Source organism: Chenopodium album, chromosome 3 (assembly GCF_948465745.1).
Source record: "Chenopodium album chromosome 3, dcCheAlbu1.1, whole genome shotgun sequence".
NCBI lineage: Eukaryota > Viridiplantae > Streptophyta > Magnoliopsida > Caryophyllales > Amaranthaceae > Chenopodium > Chenopodium album.
In genome coordinates, this window is record NC_137836.1 from 78,714,750 (window position 1) to 78,728,108 (window position 13,359).

General features: G+C 35.2%; 1 protein-coding gene across 2 annotated transcripts; it reads right to left on the reverse strand.

Annotated features, from left to right (window-relative positions):
- Positions 1-2,853: 2,853 nt before the first annotated feature.
- Positions 2,854-10,641, reverse strand: LOC145618085 (disease resistance protein SUMM2-like). 2 transcript variants are annotated; one of them, XM_081672871.1, is made up of 3 exons: positions 10,486-10,641; positions 10,305-10,376; positions 2,854-4,477 (listed from the first exon to the last, which is right to left on the reverse strand). In XM_081672871.1, exon 3 carries the CDS (start codon positions 4,380-4,382, stop codon positions 2,907-2,909), a length of 1,476 nt encoding a protein of 491 aa, XP_081528997.1. In that variant the 5' UTR covers positions 4,383-4,477; positions 10,305-10,376; positions 10,486-10,641; the 3' UTR covers positions 2,854-2,906. The 2 variants fall into 2 exon arrangements, with proteins under 2 accessions (XP_081528997.1, XP_081529006.1); XM_081672880.1 differs by having other exon boundaries at positions 10,503-10,619.
- Positions 10,642-13,359: the final 2,718 nt, after the last annotated feature.

A 13,359-nucleotide genomic window follows, 5' to 3' on the forward strand; every position in this document is an offset into this window, starting at 1 on the left:
AGCGAAATCATTGAATTATTTATGAGATTGTAAATGTTAATCTTTTCTTTTTTTTTTTTTTTTTTTTTTTTGAGAGGAGATTAGTCTTTTCATTTAGCAGAACAATTGAGTATATTAGTACATACAACGGGGTTAAAGCTATAATACCCTAGTTGATGGCACTGGGTCGGACCGACACGAAAAAAGCACGACACGATACTATGTGTGTGGGCCGTGGGTCGAATCTGGGCCGCCTTTATTTGGGTGAAGCGTGATAAGACATGACATGATCGGACCCAACACAACACGATCGGGCCCGGCACAACAAAACATGATAAAATCAATACAATTTTGCTTAGACACGCAAGATTAATACGATAGCACGTGGGCTTGGGCCGTGCATGCCGGGCCAAACTTTTGGAAATTCGGCCTTGCACGAAACTCATGGGCCGGGCTTAACTAACCCCAAATCATATGGGCTCGACACGAGACACGACTCGGCACGGTCCAAATCCATCTTTAACTAAGGTTGATGCCTATACTATTATAAGTAAATTTAGATGAGAGTGGGGGATAGCTCAAGTGGTTAGAGCTCCCCTCCCGGTCCCAAGTGATCCTGAGATCGATTTTCATCACCCCCCTTGTGGCTCTCTAAACACCAAAAAATAAGTAAATTTAGATGTAGGAGGTGAAGATAAAAGAATCAACCTCAAATTTATGAAATATGTTGGATATAATATTTTATAAGTTTATAACTAGTCCAAATAATGCTTAAATACTTATCTTCACTATTTACTCTACTTGTATATCATGCTTTTATTGTATGGAATACATGGACATATATCCTAAGGAAAGGATCGAGGCCCACATTTTGATATTCTCCCCATTCATTTTTACCTTTTTAGCATCTGAACTGTATGTTTGATATTTTATGGCTTGAATCCTGAACTGATTGAAGATTAGATTGCAGTTTCTACTTTTTTGCTACTTGTCGAAATAATCCCCTCAGATTTTGCCTAAATTGTGATGCTTTATCCTACTTTTTATTTTTAATAAAGATTCATAAATAAAAAGTTAGAAGACATCTATAAATAGATTTATTTCTATCAAATACATTTATAATCTTTGTAAAACTACATTGCTAGTTAGATAGAGCAATATAGATTTAGTTTTTGTGGAGCTACAACTACATTCCTCCACAATGGAGGGCATGTTGCTCCAATCCGATCCAAACATTAGAGTAATTGCAAGCAAAGTTGATTTCAAGGGTATCGTTGCAGATGTTATGCGCTTAAAAATAATGTTACACAATACACATTTGGTATCGACTATTGATGTATACCTCACATTGAATACAAAAATATATTTCCAATCCTCAAAAATACTACCTCCGTTACAGGTTATGTGTAATGATTTGACATGAAGTAGAGAAGGAAAATGTCTAATCGTTGCACATAACCTGTGACGGAGGTAGTATATTCAATCTTCTATGGATTGCAAAAATAAAACTTTGGAGTATCAGTTTTTGTTGTTTCATATGCTCATACTATATATTCAGCCATTATTTGGCTTATCTCCTTTAAGTAATCAACTAATCATCTATTGTTCCCTACATTTGTTTTCTCAGACCTCCTATTGATTACAACCTGTTAGTTATTAAAAAAATAAAAATAAAAAAGCAAAGTAAGAGTGGCCTTTTTGGACGCAATTAAAGCGCTGTAAGCCTGTAACTGATTACTTTAGCATCTTTGACGACTAATAGTCGTTATCAACGTTGAACTGCCTTGGCTAGTTTCGATCTCAATGACTTCCAAAAGTACATTTTTTATTTCCCCTCCAACTTATTGTAGGAAACAACTCTTGCCCTGAGTTTGTTTAACAACTGGGAATACTTATAATTATAAGCAATGGTGATGGGAATACTCTTTTTTTTTTTTTTTTTTTTTTTTGGAAACCGGGAATACTTATAATTTGTATGGCTTTGTTTGATTGTTAAATGGAGTAGCTTATTATTAACTATTAAATTAAATACGCTTATTTAAGGTATTTGGCAAAAAGCTTATTTTATGAGCTTATTCCACTAAATAATAAACTCTTTTTTCAATTAGTTTATTCAATATCTTATGGTATAATGACAATTTTATTCCCATTTAATTTGAAATCTTACTTAAGTACCTACCTCTATAATTAGCTTATTAGTCATTTCACACACTCAAACAACTTTGAACAATCAACTATTCAACAATAGTAATAAAATAAATTAGTCAAATCAGTTAAACAATTAACTAGTCAAAATCAACTAACACAATTAAATTTAATTCCACTTTGAAGGAGGGGCGGATGAGATTCGAACCCGTGACCTTTGTGTCACGCTGGCTCCGATACCATGTTAGAGGACCAACTCAACCAAAAGCTTAAACTTATGGTTGAGGCTCAGGAATATGTTTTATACTCTATTATTAGTTTATTACCCAACATGACCTATGTAAATTTAGAAATAAAATCAAGGTTTTACTGTGATGATATTACACTCAATCAGGATAAATTAGATAGTCAATACTTGCAACAATTGGGGATAAGTAAAATGGTACAACTAATCAAAAAAATTACTGAACCAATTACTAGCTTCAAGCCTTCAACCATCAGCTTAGTACAACAGTAGTACTAACCGAAGTGCTTATTTCGGGAAACTTTAGAGGCCATTTTCCAAATCCACTTGTTGTTCATGGTGACTGTTTGATGGTCATCAGGCGCTACTTGCATTGATAATATATATTATACATAATCAAGGATAATAAGGTTCTCGTTAGTAATCAAATTAGGTAGTGAATACTTGCAAGTTGCAACAATGGGAGATAAGTAAAACGGTACAACTAATCAACAAACAACACTGATTGATTACATAAACCGATCTTGAGTTTCAACCATCAGCTTAGTACTGATGTCGCCATTTTACAAATCCACTTGTTCATGGTGACTGTTTGACGGTCATCAGGCACTACTTGAAGCAAACACAACCTTTCAAGCTGGTTCAATATAACATGACCCTGATCATCAACGTACTCAGCTGGTCGGTCCACGCCAATTAGCATTTCCATTTTCCAGTGGTCTATGATTTCCGCCTTGGAAGCCTGACGATCATCTCTCAATAAAGTAGCGGCAGCCAGAAAGCATTGCTTTACAATCTCTTCATTCAAGCAATCGTACCCAAATTTGAGCTGCTCAACTATCTTATTCTCATCGCCGTGGATGGTAGCAATAGTACCCATGAGCTCATTGACTCGGTTTCTCCATTCAGGAAGGTTATCAATCTTGGTCATAGACCGCGCTATGATTATAATAGCCAACGGCATTCTTGCACACTGATTTGCCACTTCGACAGCAATTCGATGGATTTCCTTATCGTGATTTGACAGCACTCGACTATTGCCCGTATCATTGCATCCAACTTCATGCAAGAACAACTCCTGGGCTTCTTTCTCGCCCAGGAGTTCCATCTTGAGGTTAAGGTCACACTTCATTCTGTTACATACATCCTTGGACAGTGTACTAAATACCAGAATGCAGTTTCCTTTAGCTGGTATTCCTAGAAGTTCATAAGCTAAGAACTCCCTTTTCACATTGTCTAAGAAGTAAACTATAGGACCCGGGCCTTCTATCTCCCCAAGTCTTTCCAATGTTGCCATTATCTTACCTGCATCTCTAGCCTCATCGCGAGCAGCACCATTTCCTAAATCAACCCACATTCCTTGTGCCACACAGGTCTGCACGGCCTTGTTATAGTTACCATTATTAGAATCAGGATTTGGAGCTTTAGCCCAAAAGACCGCCTTGAAATCCTGATTGTCGTAGATTTCATTGTAAAGGTGCTTCATTAGATTAGTCTTACCTGCCCCTGCATAGCCATAAATACCAATGCACCAAAACCCCCCTTCTTTCATGGCTGTTAGAGCAGATGCTGCATGCCCACGAAATGTCTCGCCCATGTACTGGTCTTCTTCAACAATTAGTTTCACCCCACGCCTTACAACCTCATTGCAAGTCAGGCCTTGATCCACCAAATTTCTCCCCTTGTTCAGAAGATCCCGCCCTTCCCTGTGGTATCGCTCAATACACGGGACATATCTCATTCGCTTAATTCTCCACTGCCTCCCATGGCTTCTGGCCAACAACGACTGTGCTAATCTTGTGTACTCTGTGGTATCCTTTAAGTAGGCCTCCACCACCCTCTTGCGCTTCTTCCCAGGATTTGCCTCTTCTTTTCTTGCTTGCTCATCCATGTCTTCAACTCTGTACCCCAGTTCTTGCAGCAAGACTTTCAGCTTGTCGTGACTCGAGTCCACAAACACATATGGTTTCGCGAACTCAATAACCGTTGGCAATATCCCCATTATTACATCCATTATTTTTACACCACAAGCAGTAACAACCGTCAAATAATATTTCAATGTACTATGATGTCCAAATATTATAAGCACTTGAGCTTCCCCAATTAACTCTGAAACAATAGATAGCTCAAATCACATTGCATTAAAGGTACTGTGGATGTCAGCTTAGCTAGCTTTTTATAGCTAATTAAGCAAATAAGCCAAAATTGATCAACATTACATTATCCCATGAATAGAAGTATAGATTATAGGACACATTTATCCCCCCTTTAATGCATGATCGTGTGTGAGAGTGATGCTAACCTCATCTTTACCATATCACTAAGTTCCTAATATCCTTGGAACAATTTTGTGATTCTCCACTCTATGATTTTCTTAGCCTTGATACACTCTTTATCTTCAAAATACACACATATTTAATCAAGTCTAAAATGAAAACCAAGAGCTGATTTCATCTTTCAACAGTAAGACATAAGCATAATAGTAGATTATCTTAACTCTTCCATTCTTGTTTTGTTTTACTCACTTATTATTCATCATTGGATAAAGCTAAAAAAAGACTTTGACCGAATGTTGTTACTTATCTAAATATATATAATTATCATTAGTGATCTTGTTAGATTCATTTTAGTATAATGTATAGTATGTATCTAGATGTCAAATTTTCATAATTTAGTTTATTAGTTAATACTTGTGTAACTAAAGTTGATGTATGAGAAATTTGTGAAAAATGACCTTATAAGTGAAAAGTTTTGAAAAAAAAGACCTTTTAAGTAGTATTATGTTTTTAGGGGGTAATTAGGTGAGTTTTCTTGGTGGTCAACGTCGAAACTCCGGTGTCATATATATAGATATATAGTATACTTGAGTTAATGAAATCCGTGCAATTTGTAAATTGGTTGTTTAAAGGCAAATTGGATAGTTCCACCAACCCAATTGGACTACCAGAGGATATTAGGAACTGTGGTAAACATTTGGACAATTTTTCTTTCCGAGCGAAAAAAAGTCAAAAAATTACAAAATTGAAGACTATTATCCACGTTTTTTTAGAAATTTTGGAGGTTTTAGGGCCCGGTGTCGAAAAGTCTTGAAATTCTAGGGGATACATCTCGGGGGTCATATAATGACGTTTGCAACCATATATGATCATTATATGTTATCATAAATGTTCGTGGCAGGCTTGAGTTAATTATGAAATCGGTGCAAGTTGTAAACAGGTAAATTGGTCGAGTAAAGGCAAGTTGGATGGTTCCACCAACCCAATTGGACTCCCGGAATCATGGTAAACATTTCGGCAATTTTTCTTTCCAGGCGAAAAAAGTAAAAAAATTACAAAATTGAAGACTAAAATCCACGCTTTTAAGAAATTTTGGAGGTTTCGGGACCCGATGTCGAAAAGTCTTGAAATTCTAGGAGATACATCTCGGGGTCATATAATGACGTTTACAACCATATATGATCATTATATGTTGTCATAAATGTTAGTGGTAGGCTTGAGTTAATGAAATCGGTGCAAGTTGTATACTAGTAAATTGGCCGTTTAAAGGCAAATTGGATGGTTCCACCCACCCAATTGGACTCTCGGACGGTATTAGGGGTCATGGTAAACATTTCGACAATTTTGATTTCCAGGCGAAAAAAAGTCGAAAAATTCCAAAATTGAAAGCTAATATATATATATCCACGCTTTTTGAGAAATTTTGAAGATTTCGAGGCCCAGTGTCAAAAAGTCTCGAAAATTTAAGGGATACATCTCTGGGTCATATAATGCCGTTTGGAATCATATATAATCATTATATGTTTTCATAAATGTTCGTGGTAGGCTTGAGTTAATGAAATCTATGCAAGTTGTATACCGGTAAATTGACCGTTTAAAGGCAAATTGGATGGTTCCATCCACCCAATTGGACTCCCGGAGGGGAAAGACCATGGTAAACAATTCGGCAATTTTTATTACCGGGCGAAAAAAGTCAAAACATTCCAAAAATTGAAGGCTAATATTCACGTTTTTTGAGAAATTTTGGAGGTTTCGGGGCCCAGTGTCTAAAAGACTAGAAATTCTAGGGAATACATCTCGTGGTCATATAATGTCGTTTAGACCCATATATGATCATTATTTGTTGTCTTAAATATTCGTGGTAGACTTGAATTAATGAAATCAGTGCAAGTTGTAAACCGGTAGATTGGTCGTTTAAAGGAAAATTGGATGGTTCCACCCACTCAATTGGACTCCCGGGGAGTATTAGGGACCATGGTAAACATTTTGGCAATTTTTAATTCCAAAATTGACGGCTAATATCCATGTTTTTTTAGAAATTTAGAAGGTTTCGGGTTCCGATGTCGAAAAGAAATAAGATTTTAGAGAACATCTCAGTGTCATATAATGCCGTTTGGAACCATAAATGATCATTATATGTTGTCATAAATGTTCGTGGTAGGCTTGAATTAATGATATCGGTGCAAGTTGTAAACCGGTAAATTGGACGTTTAAAGGCAAATAGGATGGTTCCACACACCCAATTGGACTCTCAGAGGGTATTAGGGATCATGGTAAATATTTCAGCAATTTTTATTTTTGGGCAAGAAAAAGTAAAAGAAATCCAAAATTAAAGGCTAATATCCACGTTTTTTGAGAAATTTTGGAGGTTTCGGGGCCCGGTATCGAAAAGCCTTTAGATTATAGGAAATACATCTCAGGACATATAATGCCGTTTGGAACCATATATGATCATTATATGTTGTCATAAATGTTCTTGATAGACTAGAGTTAATGAAATCGATGGAAGTTGTAAACCGATAAATTGGCCGTTTAAAGGCAAATTGGATGGTTCCACCCACCCAATTGGACTCCCGAAGGGTATTAGAGACCATGGTAAATATTTCGACAATTTTTATGGTCGGGCAAAAAAAAATTGAAAATTTCATAAATTGAAGGCTATATCCACGCTTTTTGAGAATTTTTGGAGTCTTCGGGGCCAGGTGTCGAAGAGTCTTTAAATTATTGGGAATACATCTCGAGGTTATATAATGTCGTTTGGAACTATATGATCATTATTTTTTGTAATAAATGTACGTGGTAGGCTTGAATGAATAAAATCGGTGCAAGTTGTAAACCGGTAAATTGGACGTTTAAAGGCAAATTGGATGGTTCCACCCACCCAATTGGATTCCTGGAGGATATTAGGGACCATGGTAAACATTTCAGCAAATTTTATATGCGGGCGAAAAAAGTCAAAAAATTCCAAAATTGAAGTCTAATATCCACGCTTTTTGAGAAATTTCGAATGTTTCGGGCCGGGGCCCGGTGTCGAAAATCATTGAGATATTAGGGAATACATTTCGGGGTCATATAATTTCGTTTGGAATCATATATGATCATTATATGTTGTCATAAATGTTCGTGGTAGGCTTGAATTAATGAAATCCGTGCAAGTTGTAAACCGGTAAATTGGTCGTTTAAAGGCAAATTGGATGGTTCATCCTAGCCAATTGGACTCGCGGAGGGTATTAGACATCATGGTAAACATTTTGGCAATTTTTATTTCCGCGTGAAAAAAAGTAAAAAAGATATTGAAATTGAAGACTAATATCCATGCTTTTTAAGAAATTTAGGAGGTTTCAGGAAGAGCTGTCAATTCGGGTAAACGGGATGGATTTGGGTCGGTAAGAGTGGGTCGGGTCAATTCGGATTAGTGCCAGAACCTATGTGGGTCAGATCAATTCGGATTAATTCCATAACCTATGTGGGTCGGGTCAATTCCAATCAATTCCATAACCTATGTGGGTCGGGTTTTGGTTGGGTCATGCTTTAGTCGGGTCACGTCGAATCATACTTCTTAGTGGGTTTGGATCGGGTGAATAACAGGTCGGGTTACATTCGGGTCGGGTGAGCAATAGGTCGGGTTTGATTTGGGTTTCACATGTTAAAACGGGTTAGAATAATTATCATTTTTATCAAGCTAATTATTTTCTTTGACTATAATATATATGACAATATACTAGAGAAGTATAGTCTATAATTTAGGAAGATAATTATCTCCTTTGAGCATACAACAAACATATACTATATATAACTCTTTAATTTGAGGATGATGCTCCTTTCTTTTGCTGACATGTACCAACTTGGTCTCACGATCCCTAAACAAAATGCTTTGATCAACAATAATAAGGTGGTCTAATTGCATTTAAGGTAATTTGAAATCGGGTTAGGAACAATTTGGGTTGAATTTAGGTCGGGTCAATAACAAGTCGTGTTGATTTCGAGTCGGGTTAGTAACAGATCGGGTTGAATTTTTGGGTCGGGTTAGTAATAGGTCTGGTATTATTTGGGTCGGGTCAATAACAAGTCGGGTGGAATTTGGGTCAGGTCAATAACAAGTCGGGTTGATTTCGGGTCGGGTTTGTAACAGGTTGGGTTAAATTCGGTCGGGTTAGGAACGGGTCGGGTTAAATTCATGTCAGGTTAGTAACAAGTCGGGTTAAATTCGGGTTTTGACGGGTTTGGATCAATTTCCGTTCAAATCAGGTTCGGTTCAGGTCAGGTCAATAATTTACGGGTTACATTCGGATCGGGTCATCTCCAGGTCAGTTCATGTTCGGGTTCGGGTCTCACATACTTAGGTCAACTTGGGTCTAGGGTTGGTTTCAGGTCGGGTATGGGTCACCATTTTTTCGGATTCTGATGGGTCGGTTAATAATCGGGTTTGAGTTGGTATTTCGGATCGGGTCAACTTTTGACAGCTCTAGTGAAAACTGAAAGGCAATTCCAGTTTGAAGCAGGACTTGAACTCAAACAGAACTTTTGATGATTAAGCCATGAGTTTGCATCCCCTTTCGTGGACCTCATCTTGATTGTCTACACTGTTCTTTCACAAGAATCACAACCCAAACTTGAAACTCAAAGCCTGTTTTTTTAATCGTGTACAACTTTGTGGCTTGCTACCTCTAACACAAATTATTGATAACACATCCACCACTTAACCTAATCTACTAATCTGGTATGGGTCAATAGTTAAGGTCTGGTACACCAACAAGCTAAGTCATTAACTAGACTAATTAACCTGCTAATCAAGTTTAATTCAATTGAGACTGTCACAAGTACTGAAGTTGTAGAAACTATAAAGGGAGAAGGGAAAGAATTACAAAACTAACTTGTATTCATCAATTCAATTAAAACTAAGTACAATAAAAGCCCTTATATAGGCATAACAAATTAAGGAATAACATGACCCATATTCCCATGTCTAACTTTAATAAAGCATAGTTAATTAACCCACTAACTTCACTTAACTCCACATATTCAGCAAACTACTTAACAACTAACAAAACATGTTCCTATCCTAAATTATAGCAACTACTTTGAATCAATCCAACAGAAGTACACATCCACTAACCTACTGATCAAGCTAGGACAATCACAACTTTCTCAAAAAAGAATATAAATAAAATTCTGACAAAATCAAGTAAAATATCACCCACAAATCCAACCAATTAATCAAGTTCTGTCATCAAATAAAACACCCAATCTATTTTTTTCTTATTAAAAAAATATACTCAGTAACTATATAATAACAAGAATACAAGGTATAACACATAAAACTTCGACTAGAATTGGTTCATCCAAGATAGGCTAGCTGCGAGTTCACAAATCAAATGAACACTTAGCTTGTGCCAGCCCATCTCTTCGATGGGCTGACCAAGCTAGCCTTGGTGCGTGCATCAGCCGCCTGATTGAGGACTACACCTAAGGCTAAGACGACCGACAAACACGCACTAATAAAACAGATCTAGTCAAAGGATCTGACAAAACAAAAATGTATTGTAACACTCATATCCAAGATTAGTGGAACCAAAACCAATGATGCAGTAGTGTACAAATCAATGTAATACCAGAAAAATATGCAGATCAAATCAAATTAGATTAGATAAGAAACTCACCAAAATTCGAGGTTGTTACAGCCAACTTCACCACCAGTAGGATCCCAAAAGATAAGTAGTGTTCCCTCTAACCTGACAGTTAATATGATTGCCAAACAAAGAGAAGAGTTAATAGTATATAAAGGTAAAATTAGTAGTAATAATTACTTTGTACTTATATATAGGTTAGTACAGTATTTACTTAAATGAAATCATCACTTTTTTACTGCTTGATTACAAGTGAATACTGAAAAGTTATCTTCTGCTTGGTTCATTCTGGGAAATGAAGAGGAATGTAATAAGCAGCTTCATAAATCAAAACCCAGAAATGAAATGACCACAAAAAGGTTTGTTAGTGTCTTTATGATTTTTTTTTTTCGATATAATTAGTCGAGTCTTCTTCGTCAACTCTTAATTACTACTAAAGTAAAACTAATTAGAGTAGATTTTTTTTTTTTTAATTTGTTTGGCAATATCTTTTTAACTTTTACACTATTTATTTAACTACTGTAATTGAAATTGAAGACAAGGGAAAGAAGTAAATAGGAACGAGTTCGCACATATGGACAAGAGGAAGAGTATACTTTTCCTGCACCCCCCTTTTAATAAAGACCATAGCTTTAAATTTTGTTACTCCCATGTTTGAGTTGATTTTTCTAAATAAAACATTTTGAATTTTTTACACAATTAACTTACTTAATTTATTATGATTAATGTTAATGTTTTAAACGTAAGACAAATTATAAGAATATGAATACTTGTTGGAATTGTTTTAATAGATAATTTTTTATATTCAATTACTATAATTTTTACATTTACTGATTTTATATTATACCTTTTTTTTTTCCTTTTCCTATTGCAATTATCATTATTTTCTTTTTTCTATAAAAAAAAAAAAAGTCTTCCACAACGTGTTTAAGTTTGAGATTATTGTCTTTCAAACAAACAAAAAAAAAAGTCAATTAACTAATTAGCAATTCAATAGTTAATTTCTCTAAAAAGGTCAAGATTTATCAAACATTGCCTTTTTTAATGCATGCATATACCATTTTTTTTTTTTTTTTTTTTTTTTTTTTGAAGAACATGCATATTTTTAATTTAAAAAAAATATCAAGGAGAGCGTTGTTGGTATTTCATAATATGGACACCAACTTTTCACTGCCCTCCCCAAAAGTCAAAAGGTAACAAATTGAAAGAAAAGGAGGGAGAAGATGCATGCTTTTCATATATTCTTCTAGAAAAGATTTCTCAAAAATCCATTTTTATAATATTACACGAAATAAATCAAATAGAATCAATCAAAGATGTGCATTGAAAACCATAAAGTCAAAATGTAACCAAAAAAAAAAAAGTAATAATTTATTAGAAAAATTGTCAGAAACCATCTTTTATAACAACTTTTTTTTTGAAAAAACACCTTATAAAAATTTTCTTCTAAACACACACCTAAATTTTTTTTATTTTTTATTTTTTGCAAAATAACACCTTAACCCGATTTCAAGGGCTTTGACCTTGTTTTTCGGCGTTGACCCTCACGTGGGGGTCACGTGCTCAAACCCCCTCCCTGCCTCCTCAAAACCACTAAAACCGTAGCCTAATTAACCAACCCCAACCACCAACATCACCACCTAGCCGCCATTAAAACCACCTCTCAGCCGCTGACACCACCACCCCATCAACATGTTGCCATCCCACCTACCTAAATCACTATAAACCCACCAAATAAATCCCTTTTCTTTCTTCTTTACCCATTTCCTCTTCTAATTAGATTTTCTCACTCCTCTATTCTTCCTAGCAACCCTTGAATTTTTTAAATTGAAGAGAAAAACTCCATTGTTTTGCTCGAATTGCTGCAAATAACAACCTCAAATAATCTAATTTTGAGTAAGGTAAGTTGCATTACAAGAAGTCAACAGTTTTGCGACAGCCAAAATCCGTCGCAAAAAATAGTTACGACAGTCAACCGTTGTAATAAGTTTGTTGTAATGAGGATTGTAGTAAAATTTCATTTTTACGACAATTTGGCTGTCGTAAAAAATAATTACGACGGTTTTACTAATTTCAACGATAGTATTGTATTTTGTCACTAAAATAAACTTACGACAATTTATAGCCGTCGCAATTTACGACGATTTAGAAAATTATCGCAAAAAAACACTTGAAAGTGGGGTTAGTTAGAGAGATAAATAACAAAATAGTGTAATGAATTCTTACCAAAAAAAAAAAAAAAAGTATTGCAATTATTATGAAAGCATATGTAAACAGAAAGTGTTACGATTATTACGAAATGGAGGGGAGTACATTTTAATATTACTCCCTCCATTTCCCTCCGTTTTTAAATATTTGCTCCATTTCTATTTTTTACACTATTTATTCGTCCTACTTTGACTAAGGTTTGTGATTTATACATAAGAAAAAATATAGTCGTTTGGGTACTTGTTGGAATCATCTCAATGAATAGATTATTAAATTTCAATTGTTAGAATTTATACTTATTGATAATTAAAGATATTATTGATCAAATATTAGCATTGACATTCGTGCCCAAGAGAATGGAGCAAGTATATAATCACGGAGGGAGTATATCTTTTCTCTCACAATCCCCACACAAATTAAAGTTACAAACCCATTCCTACCTTTCTCTCTCATATTCATTTTCTTCAATAATCTATTCACCCCACTATTTTTCTTTTACCCACAACCACTAATTTTTAGTTTTTACAAAGAAATTTTTAGTTTCAACCTATTCTAATATACTAAATTGAGGCGATTTGAACTGAATATTTTATGAGATAAGAAAATTAGGAATTGAAGTGAACTGAAATTAAGCTAAAGAGAACAAGCCCTAGCTATCTAAGGGCTTGTTCTCATTGACTGAACTCAGCTGAACTGAACTGAATTGAGCTGAACTGAACTGAACTGAGCTGAACTGAACTGAACTGAACTGAAATGAATATTTTATAAGAGAAGGAAAATAGGAGCTGAGCTGAACTGAACTGAACTGAGCTGAACTGAACTGAATTGAACTGAGCTGAACTGAGCTGAACTGAACTGAGCTGAACTGAACTGAATTGAA

What these genes read in the sequence shown, in the direction of transcription:
- LOC145618085 (XM_081672871.1), bottom strand. Translation starts at nt 4,382, where the DNA reads ATGGATGTAATAATGGGGATATTGCCAACGGTTATTGAGTTCGCGAAA.